This window comes from Toxorhynchites rutilus, chromosome 1 (genome assembly GCF_029784135.1).
Source record: "Toxorhynchites rutilus septentrionalis strain SRP chromosome 1, ASM2978413v1, whole genome shotgun sequence".
Classification (NCBI taxonomy): Eukaryota; Metazoa; Arthropoda; class Insecta; order Diptera; family Culicidae; genus Toxorhynchites; species Toxorhynchites rutilus.
Window position 1 is genome coordinate 108022046 of NC_073744.1, and position 15381 is coordinate 108037426.

A 15381-nucleotide genomic window follows, 5' to 3' on the forward strand; every position below is an offset into this window, starting at 1 on the left:
AGCTGTCATCCTTAGTGAAGAAAGATTTGCTACTGGCAAGCGAAACCAAAACACTTACAAAATTCCAAAGCGACATTTACTTTCTTGGTGTCTAAATAAGCGAAATAAATTCTATCTGCACGCGAACCCAAATAAATTAATAACTTATTATAACTGATTGAATAACTTGGTATTCCCCGAATACTTTTTTGGTGCACAATCTTAACACCTGCTTCACCATAGCGTCAGTTCATAACATTGATGCAATGTCAAAGGCACCAACGAAGCCTTTATGATGACAGAAAACAAACAATGTTCACTGCTTGGAAAAAGACTGAATATTTGCATCAGCAGAGATTCATTACTAATACGCTAGCGCAAATATATCCACACAATTGTGTAGCTCAAAACATTAATGCAATGACGTCAGTTTGATGCAATGATTGCAATCAAAGAGTAAGTAAGGGGCTGTCCACATACCACGTGGACAACTTTAGGGGTGGTAGGGGGTAAGAAAATGTCCACTCTTGTCCACGGAGAGGGGGGAGGGGGTATAGACTGAGTCCACGTGGACAGGAAGAATTTTCTCTGCGTATTTATCAATAAACGGATTGAGAAGCCTGAGAGTGCTGCCCAGTCAAACGTTCATATATTTTCTCTCATATCATGGATCTTCTTCAGTGAAATCTGTATTATAAAAATATCTCACGTAAATTGTGAATGACCAACTATTTCCTATGATCGAACTTTTATAGTTACGGGATATGCAGAGCCCTCATAGCCAAAACTATAAAAATTAAACGATTCCATAATGGTTGAGATTCCATGATATGCGTAAATGATTTTTATCAAATATAATTTTCTATACGTTTTGTTATATCTCGAGAACAATATATGATAATAACGTCTGTATAGTTTTTCATACAGAATTGCGTGTAAAATCATTTTTCCAAAGTATTTTCTTTCCATTAATTTCTAGGAATAAATATTTACATTTGCAGGAGATTGTCTATGCATCACTAGTCGTCAACTTAAAACAATTGAGCCAGTGTTCTGATAAATTATAGAATATTTCAGGAGGTGATAGAGGATCATATTTGATGAAAAAATCCTAGGCATGTAGTCAATTCTCAACTAGAAAATTGTTGAATTTTTGTTAAGTCTAATTTTATGTTTTGAAATAACTCTAATTTAGAAAGTACGCTCCTTAGAATAATTATACTGTTCATTGGAAAGATAAGAAAATTTAGTATAGAATGCAATTGTAAAACTTTCAAATTAATAGAACCCAGGATCAACTTTTAAATGTAAGGAACCAACTTCAAATCTTGTGTTTTTAATTAATTTTCCAAAAATGCATGATAAACTGGATTGTTTCTATCAGCCAAACTGAAGCTCTCCAACCACTCTACTGTTCCTTCCTTGACACCACACTATTATCCTTCTTGTTATCTTCCACTAATTTAAATGTGTTCACAACATAATTTTATGCAAATTTTCAAATGAAAGCATCGTGCGCACTTTTTGAATTTTCAGTTCAGTCATTTTAAGGCAAAAAACCGGTCTCAAGGAAAGTTCAATAATTCTTTCGTAGTTAAGATTTGATCATCTGCGTGGAAGATTTTTTATGATCCCCTATCTCTTCAAATTTTTCGGATCAGCTTAAGTATATATATAATAATATTATTTTAAACAGATATAATAGTTTTCGATATTTTATTCAATTTATGAGAAAGTTTTCTCAATAGTTTGAACATTTGTAAAAAAAAATAATAGAAGGTTAATGAATTTCTCAAAAAAAAAAAAAAAGTTTCAATCGGGCAACAGGCTTCAGGGACATTTTTGGAAAAAATGAACAAAATTTCAATAAAATGGGGAGGATCGGAGGATTAATTTGGCGTTGAATTGCTCTCTGGTAAACTGTGACGTTTTAATAAGGATTTAAGTGGAGGAAAACTAAAGAGCAATACAAATAACTTATCGTGCAAGATTAGTAAAAAAATATTGAGTCGTGAGTTTTCTGATGTTTTTTCCCCACGAGCATTTTGGAAGCTATCTAGACACTCAATGCAGGATGGTCAATAAGCAGTTGAAAAATAAAAAAATATATATAGATATTGAAAATATTTTTAATAAGGTATTAGTACCCTTTGAAACTATTGCGGAAAAGGTTTCTATTGCGCTGATGACTAAATGTGAATTGATCGTGTGAATGAACAGACATTTCCTGTGGCGAAATGTCGAAAATGTTTTGAGTGATCTTTGAAACGCTCTAACTCTGTTATAAAATAATGCATTCGTCAAAGCATCAACTGGACCATGTATTAAATATTTCCAAGATTGCGATGAGTAGATTTGACCATCGATTTGCTGTGCGTTCATTATTTCATGAAATATTCTTAATTCGAAATCAAAGAATAATTTTTCATTCGATAGAGAATACCTCTGTAGTAAATAGTTCTACTGAAACTCTCTATGAATTGAATGGACGCAAAATAATCATGTTGATTGGATTGCTTGTAAGCATATATTCTCAAAATCTAGAGAAACTTTCAAAACAAACTACAAACGCTTCATCTGTTCTTGCAAAGTATTTTATCTACAACACATATACACATCACACACTAGAAATTTGTTGCTTGAAAATGCTGTATTTTTTATCTTAATGTCATCATTTATATCGAAGATTCAGGCGTTCCGAAATCTCTGAAAAATTTCGACCTTTTACTCCTCATCCTTTGTCAAGTGAGGATCTATAGATATCAGTACATGCTTCCTACTTTATCTTTTTTTTTTTAATTCTTTTTAAATGATAGAAAAAGAGTCTATGTATATAAAATCGTTCTGTTCGTTTTTGTGCGCTTCAAAAACTCGAGCTCTGATGGAGCTCATATTAGAACACAACATACGAGCCACTTCAAAAATTGTTGTTGCTACTGCCAACGCCTCAAGAAGCTTCAAGCTTTCCACATGAAATGAGCACACTTCAGAAATAAATCTGTGAAAGTAAATTAACTTTCTAGTATTGAATATGTATTCTATGCGACAGCAACACAATTCTTTGCATGTGTTCAAGAATAGTGAGCTTAAATTGTATCTGATAGTGATTTTAAATCTATTTAATTTTATTCGATTGGCTTTGCTCAAGATCAATCCTTGGAATTTTGTAATTTATTTTCGGATGCGGATTGTTCAACTGGATATTGTGCGTTTCCGTGTTGACAAACCAGATAGCAGATAGCCTTTAAGATAATAGAAAAACAAAGTATTACAAGTATTTTAATTAGAGGCGAATGAACTGCAAAGTTTAAAGCCTTTTAAAAGCAAAAAACAAAGAACATACAAGTATTTCAAAATTAAACTCATATGGAATTATATGGAATATTTACTACTCATTTTTCTGTCATAAAACACAAATGAGCCACGGCAAACGTGGCAGGGTTCAGCAAGTAAAATTTGAAACAAAATAAACATAAATGGAATTAAAATTTAATTCATGCGCAGTTCAGTTATTTTCCGAATTATTCTAATAAAATCAAGAAAAATGTCCACGTGGACAACAGGGGGAGGGGTATGAAAATGTCCACGCTTGTCCACGGAGGGGGAGGGGGGAGTTTAAAATCGTGCTTTTTCTGTCCACGTGGTATGTGGACAGCCCCTAATTTGGTCGCATTCACAGCTCAGTCCGAAACAAAGGCATGTGATGGCGCAAAACAAGGAAGAACAAGCGATGTTCATTGTTTCGTAACTAGAATGATACTGAAAGTTTGCCTTTCCTTCGTTTCCTTGATGAATTAAAGAGACTTTAAACTTCTTCAGTTCATTCATCTCTAGCCTTCAAAAAGGCCTTTGGAAAACTCTATTCTTCCCTCATATTACTCCTCCATCCTCATTGCCTTGAGAAAGGCATTCGATCCCTCGCCGTCAAGCTCGCCCAGCAACGGTGTTGTCCAGTCGGTGTCCTGACGAAGAATGAAGTCAGCAAGATCCACTGTTTATACTCTAGGCCCCTTCGTTCTTCTTTTTTTCCTTCGTTCAAGGAGACTTGACGATAAGTCGTTCGATAAGTTGCTCGTTATTGACAGCTCTGTTTGGGAAAGCATACAACTGGACAGAACAAATGTAAGAGGAAATGGGAATGTTTTCAATTTTCATCAATTTAAACCATATACAGACTATGGGATTGTAATGTATAGCTTATCAAACAAATCTTAGGGAATTTCTGATTCGTTTGGTATGTGAATCGCCAGAATCCGTTCACGGCAAAAATAGTTATTAACGTTAACTTTATTTCATAAAAACGTGACCTGTTTTCTGATTTGGCACCCTTAATGAAAGAGGTAGTTCTACGTCAAAAAGTATTGTTCTAAGAAACAGAATACATATTCGATTTAAAAAAGTAGATTTTCATTCATTATTTTAGTTTTTGACGAGTATTTATTCCTCTTTTATGAGTGTATTTTGGCGTTGTATTTGTGGAGCAATTAAATTCAACAGTTTTTTCACTTTTTCAGGTGTTATTCTCAACACTGCTCTGTACTCTCGGGGATCATCATCGTAGAGTTCCTTCAATATTGTATTTGTTGCTCCTTTTCTTTGCATCCAATTCCTGGCCCGAATCCTTTTTTTTTCTGCTTTTTTCGGATAGTACCTTCAGTTCAAAGAAATTCAGCACACAGTACGACCAGCATGTGTTTCGCGATAAAATTGTGTAATGATAAATTCAACTGAAAACCTAAGACGAAAACTGTCAACAAAGAAGTCGATTTCGGATCAATCATCTGACAAATTCGGACCTGATTGCTGTTTCTGACTATCTGAAGGACATTTGAAAAATCGCCTGGCATCTCTGGTAAACCCGTGCCGTAGTATCTAGTTTCTTGCCAGCAGCTCACATTGTGTGAACGGACAAGGCGAGTCAACCAATTGTCAAGCGAGCCCACCGGGTCAGTAGCTGCTCACTGTCAAGTCAGCTACTAGCAACGTATAAATGGGCCTTTACTGGAATCGGATCGATCGTAGAAGATTAAAAGGATCTTGCGTGCAAGATTCTTTTCGCTACTGGCAGGTAGGTGTCGCTTTCGTGCTAAAAATTTTGCGTGGGGAGACGACGAGTTTAAGCTATTGTTTACAAACACTAGAAATAACACAACTATTCACTAGAACTATATAGCACTTTTCGTATCGAAATCCACGTAACTAATTCAAAACAACAAAGTTTATCACCCTTCTAATCTCGAGTCGACCGCGAGTAATCGGTTTCCTACTTTATTAACCCTAGATTTAAGGAAACATGTCGATATATACTAATAAAAGTATAGCTAAGAGTTCGGCTCCTTTAAACCTATGTAACTGAGCCTGTAAAAATAAATGACTTAAATAATAAAAAAAAACTGCTGTGCTGGGATCGCACTGTTCTGACCGACCTCTCGATCCACCACAACCGCCCAGATATAATGGTTTACGACAAGAGTGACCGCAAAGTCACCATCATCGATGTCGCTATTCCACTGAACCAGAATCTGGAGGAGACCCACGGTCGCAAAATCTGCAAGTATCGACCATTGGCCGTGGAGCTCAAGGAACTGTGGGGGCTAAGGGAGGTCCTAAGAATTGTTCCAGTCGTTCTCTCTGGAACTGGAATTATCCCGAAGACACTTCTGGAAGCGCTAAAGGTGTTGAACATCGAGAAGGAATTGGCCGGCATCCAAAAGTCGGTCATCCTTAGCACCTGCGCGATTGTCCGACAATTCCTCGGTCAGGACTAAAACAGCACGAGCATGCAGATATGTGCATTCCGCAGAGCCTAGTCCCCCTTTGGCATTCAGAAGCCCGGGGCAAGTGAAAATTCTGGCTAGGTTCGCCTAGTTAAGAAGTGAGATAAGTCTGCCAAAAAAAAAACAGGAAGTGGGTTATATCTATGGTATAACCGCAAGGGTGACGTAGGACTATCGTTGATTTAGAGATCATTTGTTTGAAGTTGAATCTGAATTCATTCTGAATGAATGAATATTTGGAGAACTTCGAAAACGAGAGCGTTACGTTGGAGCCACAAGTTTTATGCATCCAATATTGGATACGGAAATATCCTACTGATGGGGAAGAATAATCTTCAGAAGCTATCCTGTTAATTGCGATTGATTGAAAAATCACAAAACCAAATGTATTTGGTCACAGTGTTTCTTGGATAGAAAACATTAAAATAAACTCTTTCACATGAATGTAATTTTAAATTCCCAGAGGAACTGGCAGATTATTTTCAGTAACGATTAGATATTTCCACATTTTCCTCGATACTGGAAGCCCACCAGTGGTTAATGCTAACTCGATAACCATCTGTTAATAGCACTTGATTGAAACATATTTGGTCACAGTGTTACATGGATAGAAAACATTCAATTAAACTCTTTCACATGAATATATTTTGAAAATTCCCAGAGGAACTGGCAGATTATTTTCAGTAACGATTAGTTATTTCCACATTTTCCTCGATACTGGAAGCCCACCAGTGGTTAATGCCAACTCGATAACCACCTGTTAATAGCACTTGATTGAAACATATTTGGTCACAGTGTAACATGGATAGAAAACATTCAATTAAACTCTTTTACATGAATATATTTTGAAAATTCCCAGAGGAACTGGCAGATTATTTTCCAGCAGTTCCTCTGGGAATTTTCAAAATATATTCATGTGAAAGAGTTTAATTGAATGTTTTCTATCCATGTTACACTGTGACCAAATATGTTTCAATCAAGTGCTATTAACAGGTGGTTATCGAGTTGGCATTAACCACTGGTGGGCTTCCAGTATCGAGGAAAATGTGGAAATATCTAATCGTTACTGAAAATAATCTGCCAGTTCCTTTGGGAATTTTCAAAATATATTCATGTGAAAGAGTTTAATTGAATGTTTTCTATCCATGTAAAACTGTGACCAAATACATTTGGTTTTGTGGTTTTTCAATCAATCGCAATTAACAGGATAGCTTCAGAAGATTATTCTTCCCCATCAGTAGGATATTTCCGTATCCAATATTGTATGCGCCCGCAATCGATTATTGCTCAGTCGCCGAAATGTATTTGGTCACAGTGTTTCTTGGATAGAAAACATTAAAATAAACTCTTTCACATGAATGTAATTTTAAATTCCCAGAGGAACTGGCAGATTATTTTCAGTAACGATTAGATATTTCCACATTTTCCTCGATACTGGAAGCCCACCAGTGGTTAATGCTAACTCGATAACCATCTGTTAATAGCACTTGATTGAAACATATTTGGTCACAGTTTTACATGGATAGAAAACATTCAATTAAACTCTTTCACATGAATATATTTTGAAAATTCCCAGAGGAACTGGCAGATTATTTTCAGTAACGATTAGTTATTTCCACATTTTCCTCGATACTGGAAGCCCACCAGTGGTTAATGCCAACTCGATAACCACCTGTTAATAGCACTTGATTGAAACATATTTGGTCACAGTGTAACATGGATAGAAAACATTCAATTAAACTCTTTTACATGAATATATTTTGAAAATTCCCAGAGGAACTGGCAGATTATTTTCCAGCAATGATTAGATCTTTCCGGAACTTTCCCGATGCTGAATGGCATCCTAACGGAAAGAGTTCTGTGCGTGTATGTGTCGATCCTTTGCCGTCCACCTCCTCCAGCACGTTAGGCAACGATGTTGTCTTGTCGATGTCCTCACGAAAAATGAATGTGTCTCACCACCAGAATATCGCTTAAGTATGCTTTTTGTGTGTGATTGAATCGAGAGAAGGTGTGGTTTACGATGGCAATTTGGAAGGCAAACTAGAGGGGAATGAACTCTCTGAGCTCGGAACTTTCGGCAACTGAGCAATAATCGCTTGCGGGCGCATACAATATTGGATACGGAAATATCCTACTGATGGGGAAGAATAATCTTCTGAAGCTATCCTGTTAATTGCGATTGATTGAAAAACCACAAAACCAAATGTATTTGGTCACAGTGTTACATGGATAGAAAACATTCAATTAAACTCTTTCACATGAATATATTTTGAAAATTCCCAAAGGAACTGGCAGATTATATTCAGTAACGATTAGATATTTCCACATTTTCCTCGATACTGGAAGCCCACCAGTGGTTAATGCCAACTCGATAACCACCTGTTAATAGCACTTGATTGAAACATATTTGGTCACAGTGTAACATGGATAGAAAACTTCAATTAAACTCTTTCACATGAATATATTTTGAAAATTCCCAAAGGAACTGCCAGATTATTTTCCAGCAATGATTAGATCTTTCCGGAACTTTCTCGATGCTGAATGGCATCCTAACGGAAAGAGTTCTGCGCGTGTATGTGTCGATCCTTCGCCGTCCACCTCCTCCAGCACGTTAGGCAACGATGTTGTCTTGTCGATGTCCTCACGAAAAATGAATGTGTCTCACCACCAGAATATCGCTTAAGTATGCTTTTTGTGTGTGATTGAATCGAGAGAAGGTGTGGTTTACGATGGCAATTTGGAAGGCAAACTAGAGGGGAATGAACTCTCTGAGCTTGGAACTTTCGGCGACTGAGCAATAATCGATTGCGGGCGCATACAATATTGGATACGGAAATATCCTACTGATGGGGAAGAATAATCTTCTGAAGCTATCCTGTTAATTGTGATTGATTGAAAAACCACAAAACCAAATGTATTTGGTCACAGTGTTACATGGATAGAAAACATTCAATTAAACTCTTTCACATGAATATATTTTGAAAATTCCCAAAGGAACTGGCAGATTATTTTCAGTAACGATTAGATATTTCCATATTTTCCTCGATACTGGAAGCCCACCAGTGGTTAATGCCAACTCAATAACCACCTGTTAATAGCACTTGATTGAAACATATTTGGTCACAGTGTTACATGGATAGAAAACATTCAATTAAACTCTTTCACATGAATATATTTTGAAAATTCCCAAAGGAACTGGCAGATTATTTTCAGTAACGATTAGATATTTCCACATTTTCCTCGATACTGGAAGCCCACCAGTGGTTAATGCCAACTCGATAACCACCTGTTAATAGCCGCGCGTGTATGTGTGTGTAGCGATGTCTTCCCAGGGAACCGTTTGTGGCATCACTCTCCTCCTGATAGATTCCCTTCTGGCCTAGGGTGCACAAACAGGCTCTTGGTGACACCGTTCATCCGCGCTTTCATGATAAATAAAGAGCTTCACCGCAACAGCGACAACATGCTCCAATCGCTGTTCAATTAGAACTGAGTGGATTTCCGAGCGCCGCTCGCTTATATACCGATTGGTGATTTCAATAGCCTGTTTTGAAAGCAATTTTAAGACTATTGAAACAAGTTTTTGGATCAAAAAGTAACAAGTATATAACGCGTAGACATTTTATCTTTCGAATGAAGTGTTTATCATACCGTTTCGTTCAGTTGTTTAGGAGCTATTAACGCTCAAAATCTCGGTCTCCGGCGTAACGCTTTCGTTTTCGAAACTTTGATTTTACACCCCGGTATAGAAATGAAAGACGTAGTCCTACGTCAAAACAAAGTTTATCAACTTGGTAATCGAAATTCAAATGAATCACTAATATAAATGAATTTGGTGTACCGAAAAAAAAACAAAAATATAACGAACAAAAAACATTCAGCTTTGTCAACAAAAACAGTGATGCCAGAAAAATTGAGTTCAACGTGGTTGACATACGCTACAGGTGAGGTAGATTCTTTTGTATCGTACATGAAAACTGCTCACACGTATAAAATAGCGTGCAGTGTGTCTGCGCTATTTTACACACTATTTACTAATACTAACGCGAGGACCTTTATAGCATACTCGATAAATGTCTAAGTTCGTTGGTTTGAGTTCACGATGGGTAGAAAATAAACCGTCCATTGATGAGGTAACTACTTTTTTGCATCAGGAGTCAAGTTTTCGTTCCTAATTATATGGACGTACAATAAGATAGCATACGGGGTACAAAATTAGTGTAAGGGGGAAATGGAAATGTGGATTGAAGTCAGTTGAATGAAGAGGCAGATTTGTATTAATTAGTCGATTCAGTTAAAATAACCACTGACTAGAATAGTTCACCAGTCATCCACGCTAGTCAACGCTAGTCAATTCATTTTCTAGTCAAGTCATTTTTTTGTTGGCGGTGACTACCGAAGCAGCTCTAGTCGAAGCGGAGCTACTGGGAGTAGGCTCGGTCTTCATTTTTCACCGTTGAAGATTTCGGGCCCTAGATGATAGACACAAAAAGATTAAGTGAAGTGTAAGTGACGTGAAAGCGTATGTGACAGTGATGTTCGTGATCAGGCCCGATAATTAACTTACATGAAGGACCGTGTCCTTAGTACGACCAGCATTTGCAAATCTGGACTTGTAGTAGGTTGACCCTCGATGTGAAGGAGGCTGCAGCAGATAGTTCTGGATGCCACTAGCTACTCCGGTCCGTGGTACCGATCAGGGAGTGTCCCTCGGTGTCTGCAATCTCGCTTAGTCGGATGTGGTACCGACTTCTGGGACCGGAATTGATGTCCCTACTGGATATTCACTTTTTTCGGGCTGAGGAAATTTTCACAACACTCGCGACGTTATCCTTTTTCCATTCGGGCGCCACTTTAAATAAACGGGTATGGGATTACTTTTAAAAAAATGATGTATTCCATCTGACGGTCAAACTAAGATCAACTTTGTTCTGCTCTTAATGCTAACATGATCGCTTATCTACTAAACCCTACATATGACAACTTAGCATCATGCGGGCGGACCTCGAATGATGTTTATTTTATGATCACGTTCCTAATTCCTTCGCTAGCGGAACCGATGTTTCGTTCATCAGCCAAGCAGCATAATATTCGCCTGACCTGCAAATTCCATGCGATGCTCGATCGTTAACTCGCGTTATTTTGGAGGACACTAACTAATCGGCGCTCTACTAGGAAGAGAAATCCTGCGAGGTTGACTGTGACGGGGCGCGCGTTACGTTGGAGGGCGCTTCCTAATCGATTCACCAAATAATTTAGCCAGATGGATTACGAGATATACGGTGTCCAAAACAGTCTTGATATCTGTCTACACTCCATCCACCTGTTCTCCGTCGCCCATCGCACTGATGCAAGATCACGCTTCTAATTCCTTCGCTAGCGGAACCGATGTTTTGTTAATCAGCCAAGTAGCATAATATTCGCCTGATCTGCAAATTCCATGCGATGCACGATCGTTAACTCGCGTCTAACTAATCGGCGCTCTACTAGGAAGAGAAATCCTGCGAGGGTGACTGTGACGGGGCGCGCGTTACGTTGGAGGGCGCTTCCTAATCGGTTCACGTCTCGACAGGTGAGATAAATTCCTTACCTTTTAAAAAATATATATGCTTTAAGCGATTCTCAAATTCTTTAGCTCTTTTTTCCTTCTTGATGAGACTATATGCGACTCCTCTAAATTTCTAGATCGTCAGTATGGATCAGTAGCCCACCGCTCCGCAGAAGAATTATTACATCATTGAAATACAGTGTAAACAGTAATGGACCTAGATTACTGCCTCGTGGCACACCAGAACGTGGCGAGAAGTGCGTGGATTCACAGGCTCTAGTTTTGACGCTAAGTTGTCTGTTGTGTAGATAAGAATGAAGTCAGTTGCACAATTTCTCCGATCCTCCAAGCCGAAATAATTTAGCCAGATGGATTACGAGATATACGGTGTCGAAAACAGTCTTGATATCTGTCTACACTCCATCCACCTGTTTTACGTCGCCCATCGCACTGATGCAAGTCGTTGTGAATTCGCAAAAATTACTCTGTACTGACCGCTTCGGAAAACCCATGCTGGAAAAGACTAATGTAGCATGAACTAAACAAGGCAGCATTCACAATGGATTCCAGTTTGACAGAGTACACACGAATCATTCAAACATTTCCCTTTCACCAGGGCTAACGTGCTATAAAAAAAGATTGTCACAATTCTTTCTTGTTCATTCTTTGTGTGGACACCGACTGGACAACATCGTTGCTGGACGGGCTGGACGGCGAGGGATCGAGTGCCTTTCTCAAGGCAAGAGGGCGGAGGTGGTAGCGCTGGAGTAGAATAGAGTAGAGTTTTCAAAGGGCCTTTCTCAAGGCTAGAGACGCATGAACTGCAAAAGTTTAAAGTCTCTATAATTCAAGACCTTCCTTCCTTCTTTCTTGTTGCCATTTATTAATAGATTACGCAATGAAAGGTCAAAAACCAAACAATACAAAGACTGATATTTTTCTAATGAAAGAACAGCATATTTATATATAATAATAAATTATTCATCCTTTCTGAAAATTTCGGATATAGTTAGTTATCTTAGTTATACGATTTCCACAGTATTGTTCATGTTAGTTTTAGCTCTTTTATTATGTCTAGCAGGGTGAATACCATATTTGTCGTATTTCAGCGTCCCATTTAACATGAGTTGATTTGAAGAAAATCGTCGTGGCAGAGAATGATCTTCCATATTCAAAGGAGTTCGCGTTACTTTCCGTTTTGGAAACGGTTTTGCTGTCATTTTGGGAGCAACTGGTAGTGTTTTTTCACTGTAGTTTTCATGTTTCCGAATAGTGTCATATTTTGGAGAACTTTTTACAGAGGTTTCATCAACGCGTTTATATCTTGTTGTTGAATTATGTATATGTTCTTGTGGTTTCGGAGAAGAATGCTTTGAGGTAATAGGTTTCCTATTCTTTGCTACTTCATTCTGAGAGACTGAGTGTTTGTCCAAATTATTCACAGAATTGAAAGAGGTAGCGTTCTGCAACTAAAAGAAAGTCATATATATTCTTAGGTGTCTTTAAGTGACTATTCAGAAGAGGATATTATTAATACAATTCTCATTCTCAAGTATTATTACCAATAACATTTTCTGTCTGTGCCTTTTCGCTGAATATAATACCCATGTAGTATAGAAGAGCATTATCAATACCGGCACGATGATTCCAGCTAAAACAGCTGTCCTTCTTATCCATGCATGATATAGTCCAAGGAATATCAAAAACGCAGCAACGCACACCGCTATGATTCTACCATTCGCCTTCCGTTCTTCCTAAATTGGGTTTTTTTGTTCGGGATTGAGAAATGAAAAAATAAATAAATGTTCAATATTATTCAAAGGGCCGGTTTGTATATTATCATGATCTAAATATACATATATGTTATGCAGTGGCGTAATGTGACCGGGTGACACCTGGGGCGGGTGCTACGGGTTTAGGTTTTTTTTATTGTTTTGAATAGGAGAAACATTGCTGATTTGAGTAACGATTTCGTTCATAATTGGAGAATGATGGTTTGAATTTCTTTATGAGCCTTTCGATATCTGCCAACAACATTCCAAACATGTCAAGATCGTGGGGTTTGTAGACTAGGATTGAGCGATCTTTTATCGATACTTCGAAGATCGATGTTTTCCTCTCCGATTTCCGATTTTTGGATTGATTCTTTGTACTCCAAAAATCGCTAAAATCGATCTTTTCGATCTTTTTGATTGCAAAAAAACTAGAAGTGGGTTATATCTTAGATATAACCGCAGAGTGGACGTAGGACTAACGCTCCCCAAGCCCCGACAATTGGAATCATCGTTGATCCGGGCAGAATTACTAACACTTTCAGCTTTCAGCTAGGTGATTTCTTCGATATGGTGAAATATCCAATCCATTATCAAATCCATAGTCAATGGCGCCCATCGGTATCGAATTATCATCGACACCACTATTTTCGCTAAATACTTCTTTCAGTTCGGCCTACAAAAACTTTTCTGAACTCTAATCCATAAATTTGGTGTCCCTGAAAAGGGCCGTTGATTATATGCTAAAGTACTAAGATAATAGACGAAAGCGGAAGCGCAGCTGTTTAAGCACGCTCTCCTCGGATATGATGGCCCAGTTGGATGTCCTTGGGCATGATGTGACGCGTTTTGTGTGCCTTAGCACACAAATTGGTATCTTCGAACACTAAATATGCCTCGCTTGCTTCCTGCAGTGCCATAACGGCGGAAAACTTTGGAAGGGCAAGTCGGTTTTGAAGTCCTGGACAATTCCACGAACCAAACGCTGCAAAACTAGCTTGCGGATCAGCAATTCGGTCGACTTCTGATAGCGAAGAATTTCACGCAAAGAGACGGTTCCCGGCTGTAGCGATGTGGCTTCTTCACACCTCCTGTGGCTGGTGCGCTTTTCCGAGCTGCTTTCTTGGTCCCCTACCACCGGTAGATTTACGAACTGTTTGCTTGGTCCCAATGAAACGAGTTCTCACGGTGCGAGAGTAGAGGTAGAAATGAACGAAAGCAAAGGAAGCGTCATATTATATACCATAAGAGTATGGAATGTAAACCCGACCCTCTCGATTATATTCGTAGCTTAGCCTGAGAGAGAATCGAATAACATCGAAGTAAGTATAGAGTAATGTATTTGAATCCGGACACTTTGCATTACATTCAATATCATACCACAGCAATAAAATTTTGTGCATGTTGAATTAATACGATTGATAGTTACTAATCAATCTCATCAATCGCATGATAGTTACAAATCAATCGCATTAATTTAACATGCACAAAATGCTATGGCTGTGGTATAATATTGAATGTAATGCAAAGTGTCCGGATTCAAATACATTACTCTATACTGACTTCGATTAGCATTATTGCATTATTGTAAAAGAGAGTTGACTCGACTGAAAATTTTTCAGTTTGGCCTACAGAAATGAAATTAATTGGGAGAGAACAGCATAATGCATAGACGTGAGTGTGAGCTTCCCCATCTCACATTTCAATAAGATTAATGGGTTTCCAAGTGAGCGCGCTACATATGGATACGAATAAGTTCAATAACCTGTTTTCAAAGCTATTTTTAAGCTATTGAAACAATTTTTCGGGTCAATAAATATCAATCATATAACTATTAGTCATTTTATCTTTTGTATGGAATGATTATCATACTGTTCCGTTGATCCTAAGCAGAAGTATTGACGCTTAAAAAAGGAATGGATTCCTCCCTGGAATTACTCAGAAAAAAAATGCCCTTTCCCTACAATTAACGACAAACGCTTGCGGCATTCGCACACAAATAATTTTAGAATGCAGTTTTCATTAAAGTGATTTCTTCGATATGGGGAAATATCCACTACATCATGTCATATATTTCGTAGTCTTCATTATCAAATCCTGAACTGGGTGCGATATATGTACTACGCACTGGGGATCATTGAAACATTGTCCATCGACCACTATTTTATTGACGTAGAACTACGTCTTTCATTAAAGGTGTCAAATCAGAAAACAGGTCACGTTTTTATGAAATAAAGTTAACGTTAATAACTATTTTTGCCGCACACGGGTTTCGGCGATGTACATACTAAACGAATCGGAA

At 37.9% G+C, this 15381-nt stretch overlaps 1 protein-coding gene across 1 annotated transcript in view; it reads right to left on the reverse strand.

Annotated features, from left to right (window-relative positions):
• Positions 1-12326: 12326 nt before the first annotated feature.
• LOC129763622 (uncharacterized) overlaps positions 12327-15381 on the reverse strand; it is a 257711-nt gene continuing 254656 nt past the window's right edge. The window contains exons 2-3 of the mRNA XM_055762863.1: positions 12870-13061; positions 12327-12776 (exon numbers count right to left, since the gene is read on the reverse strand). Coding sequence (XP_055618838.1) covers positions 12330-12776; positions 12870-13061 — 639 coding nt within the window. The 3' untranslated portion in view covers positions 12327-12329. The remainder of the gene's footprint in view (positions 12777-12869; positions 13062-15381) is intronic.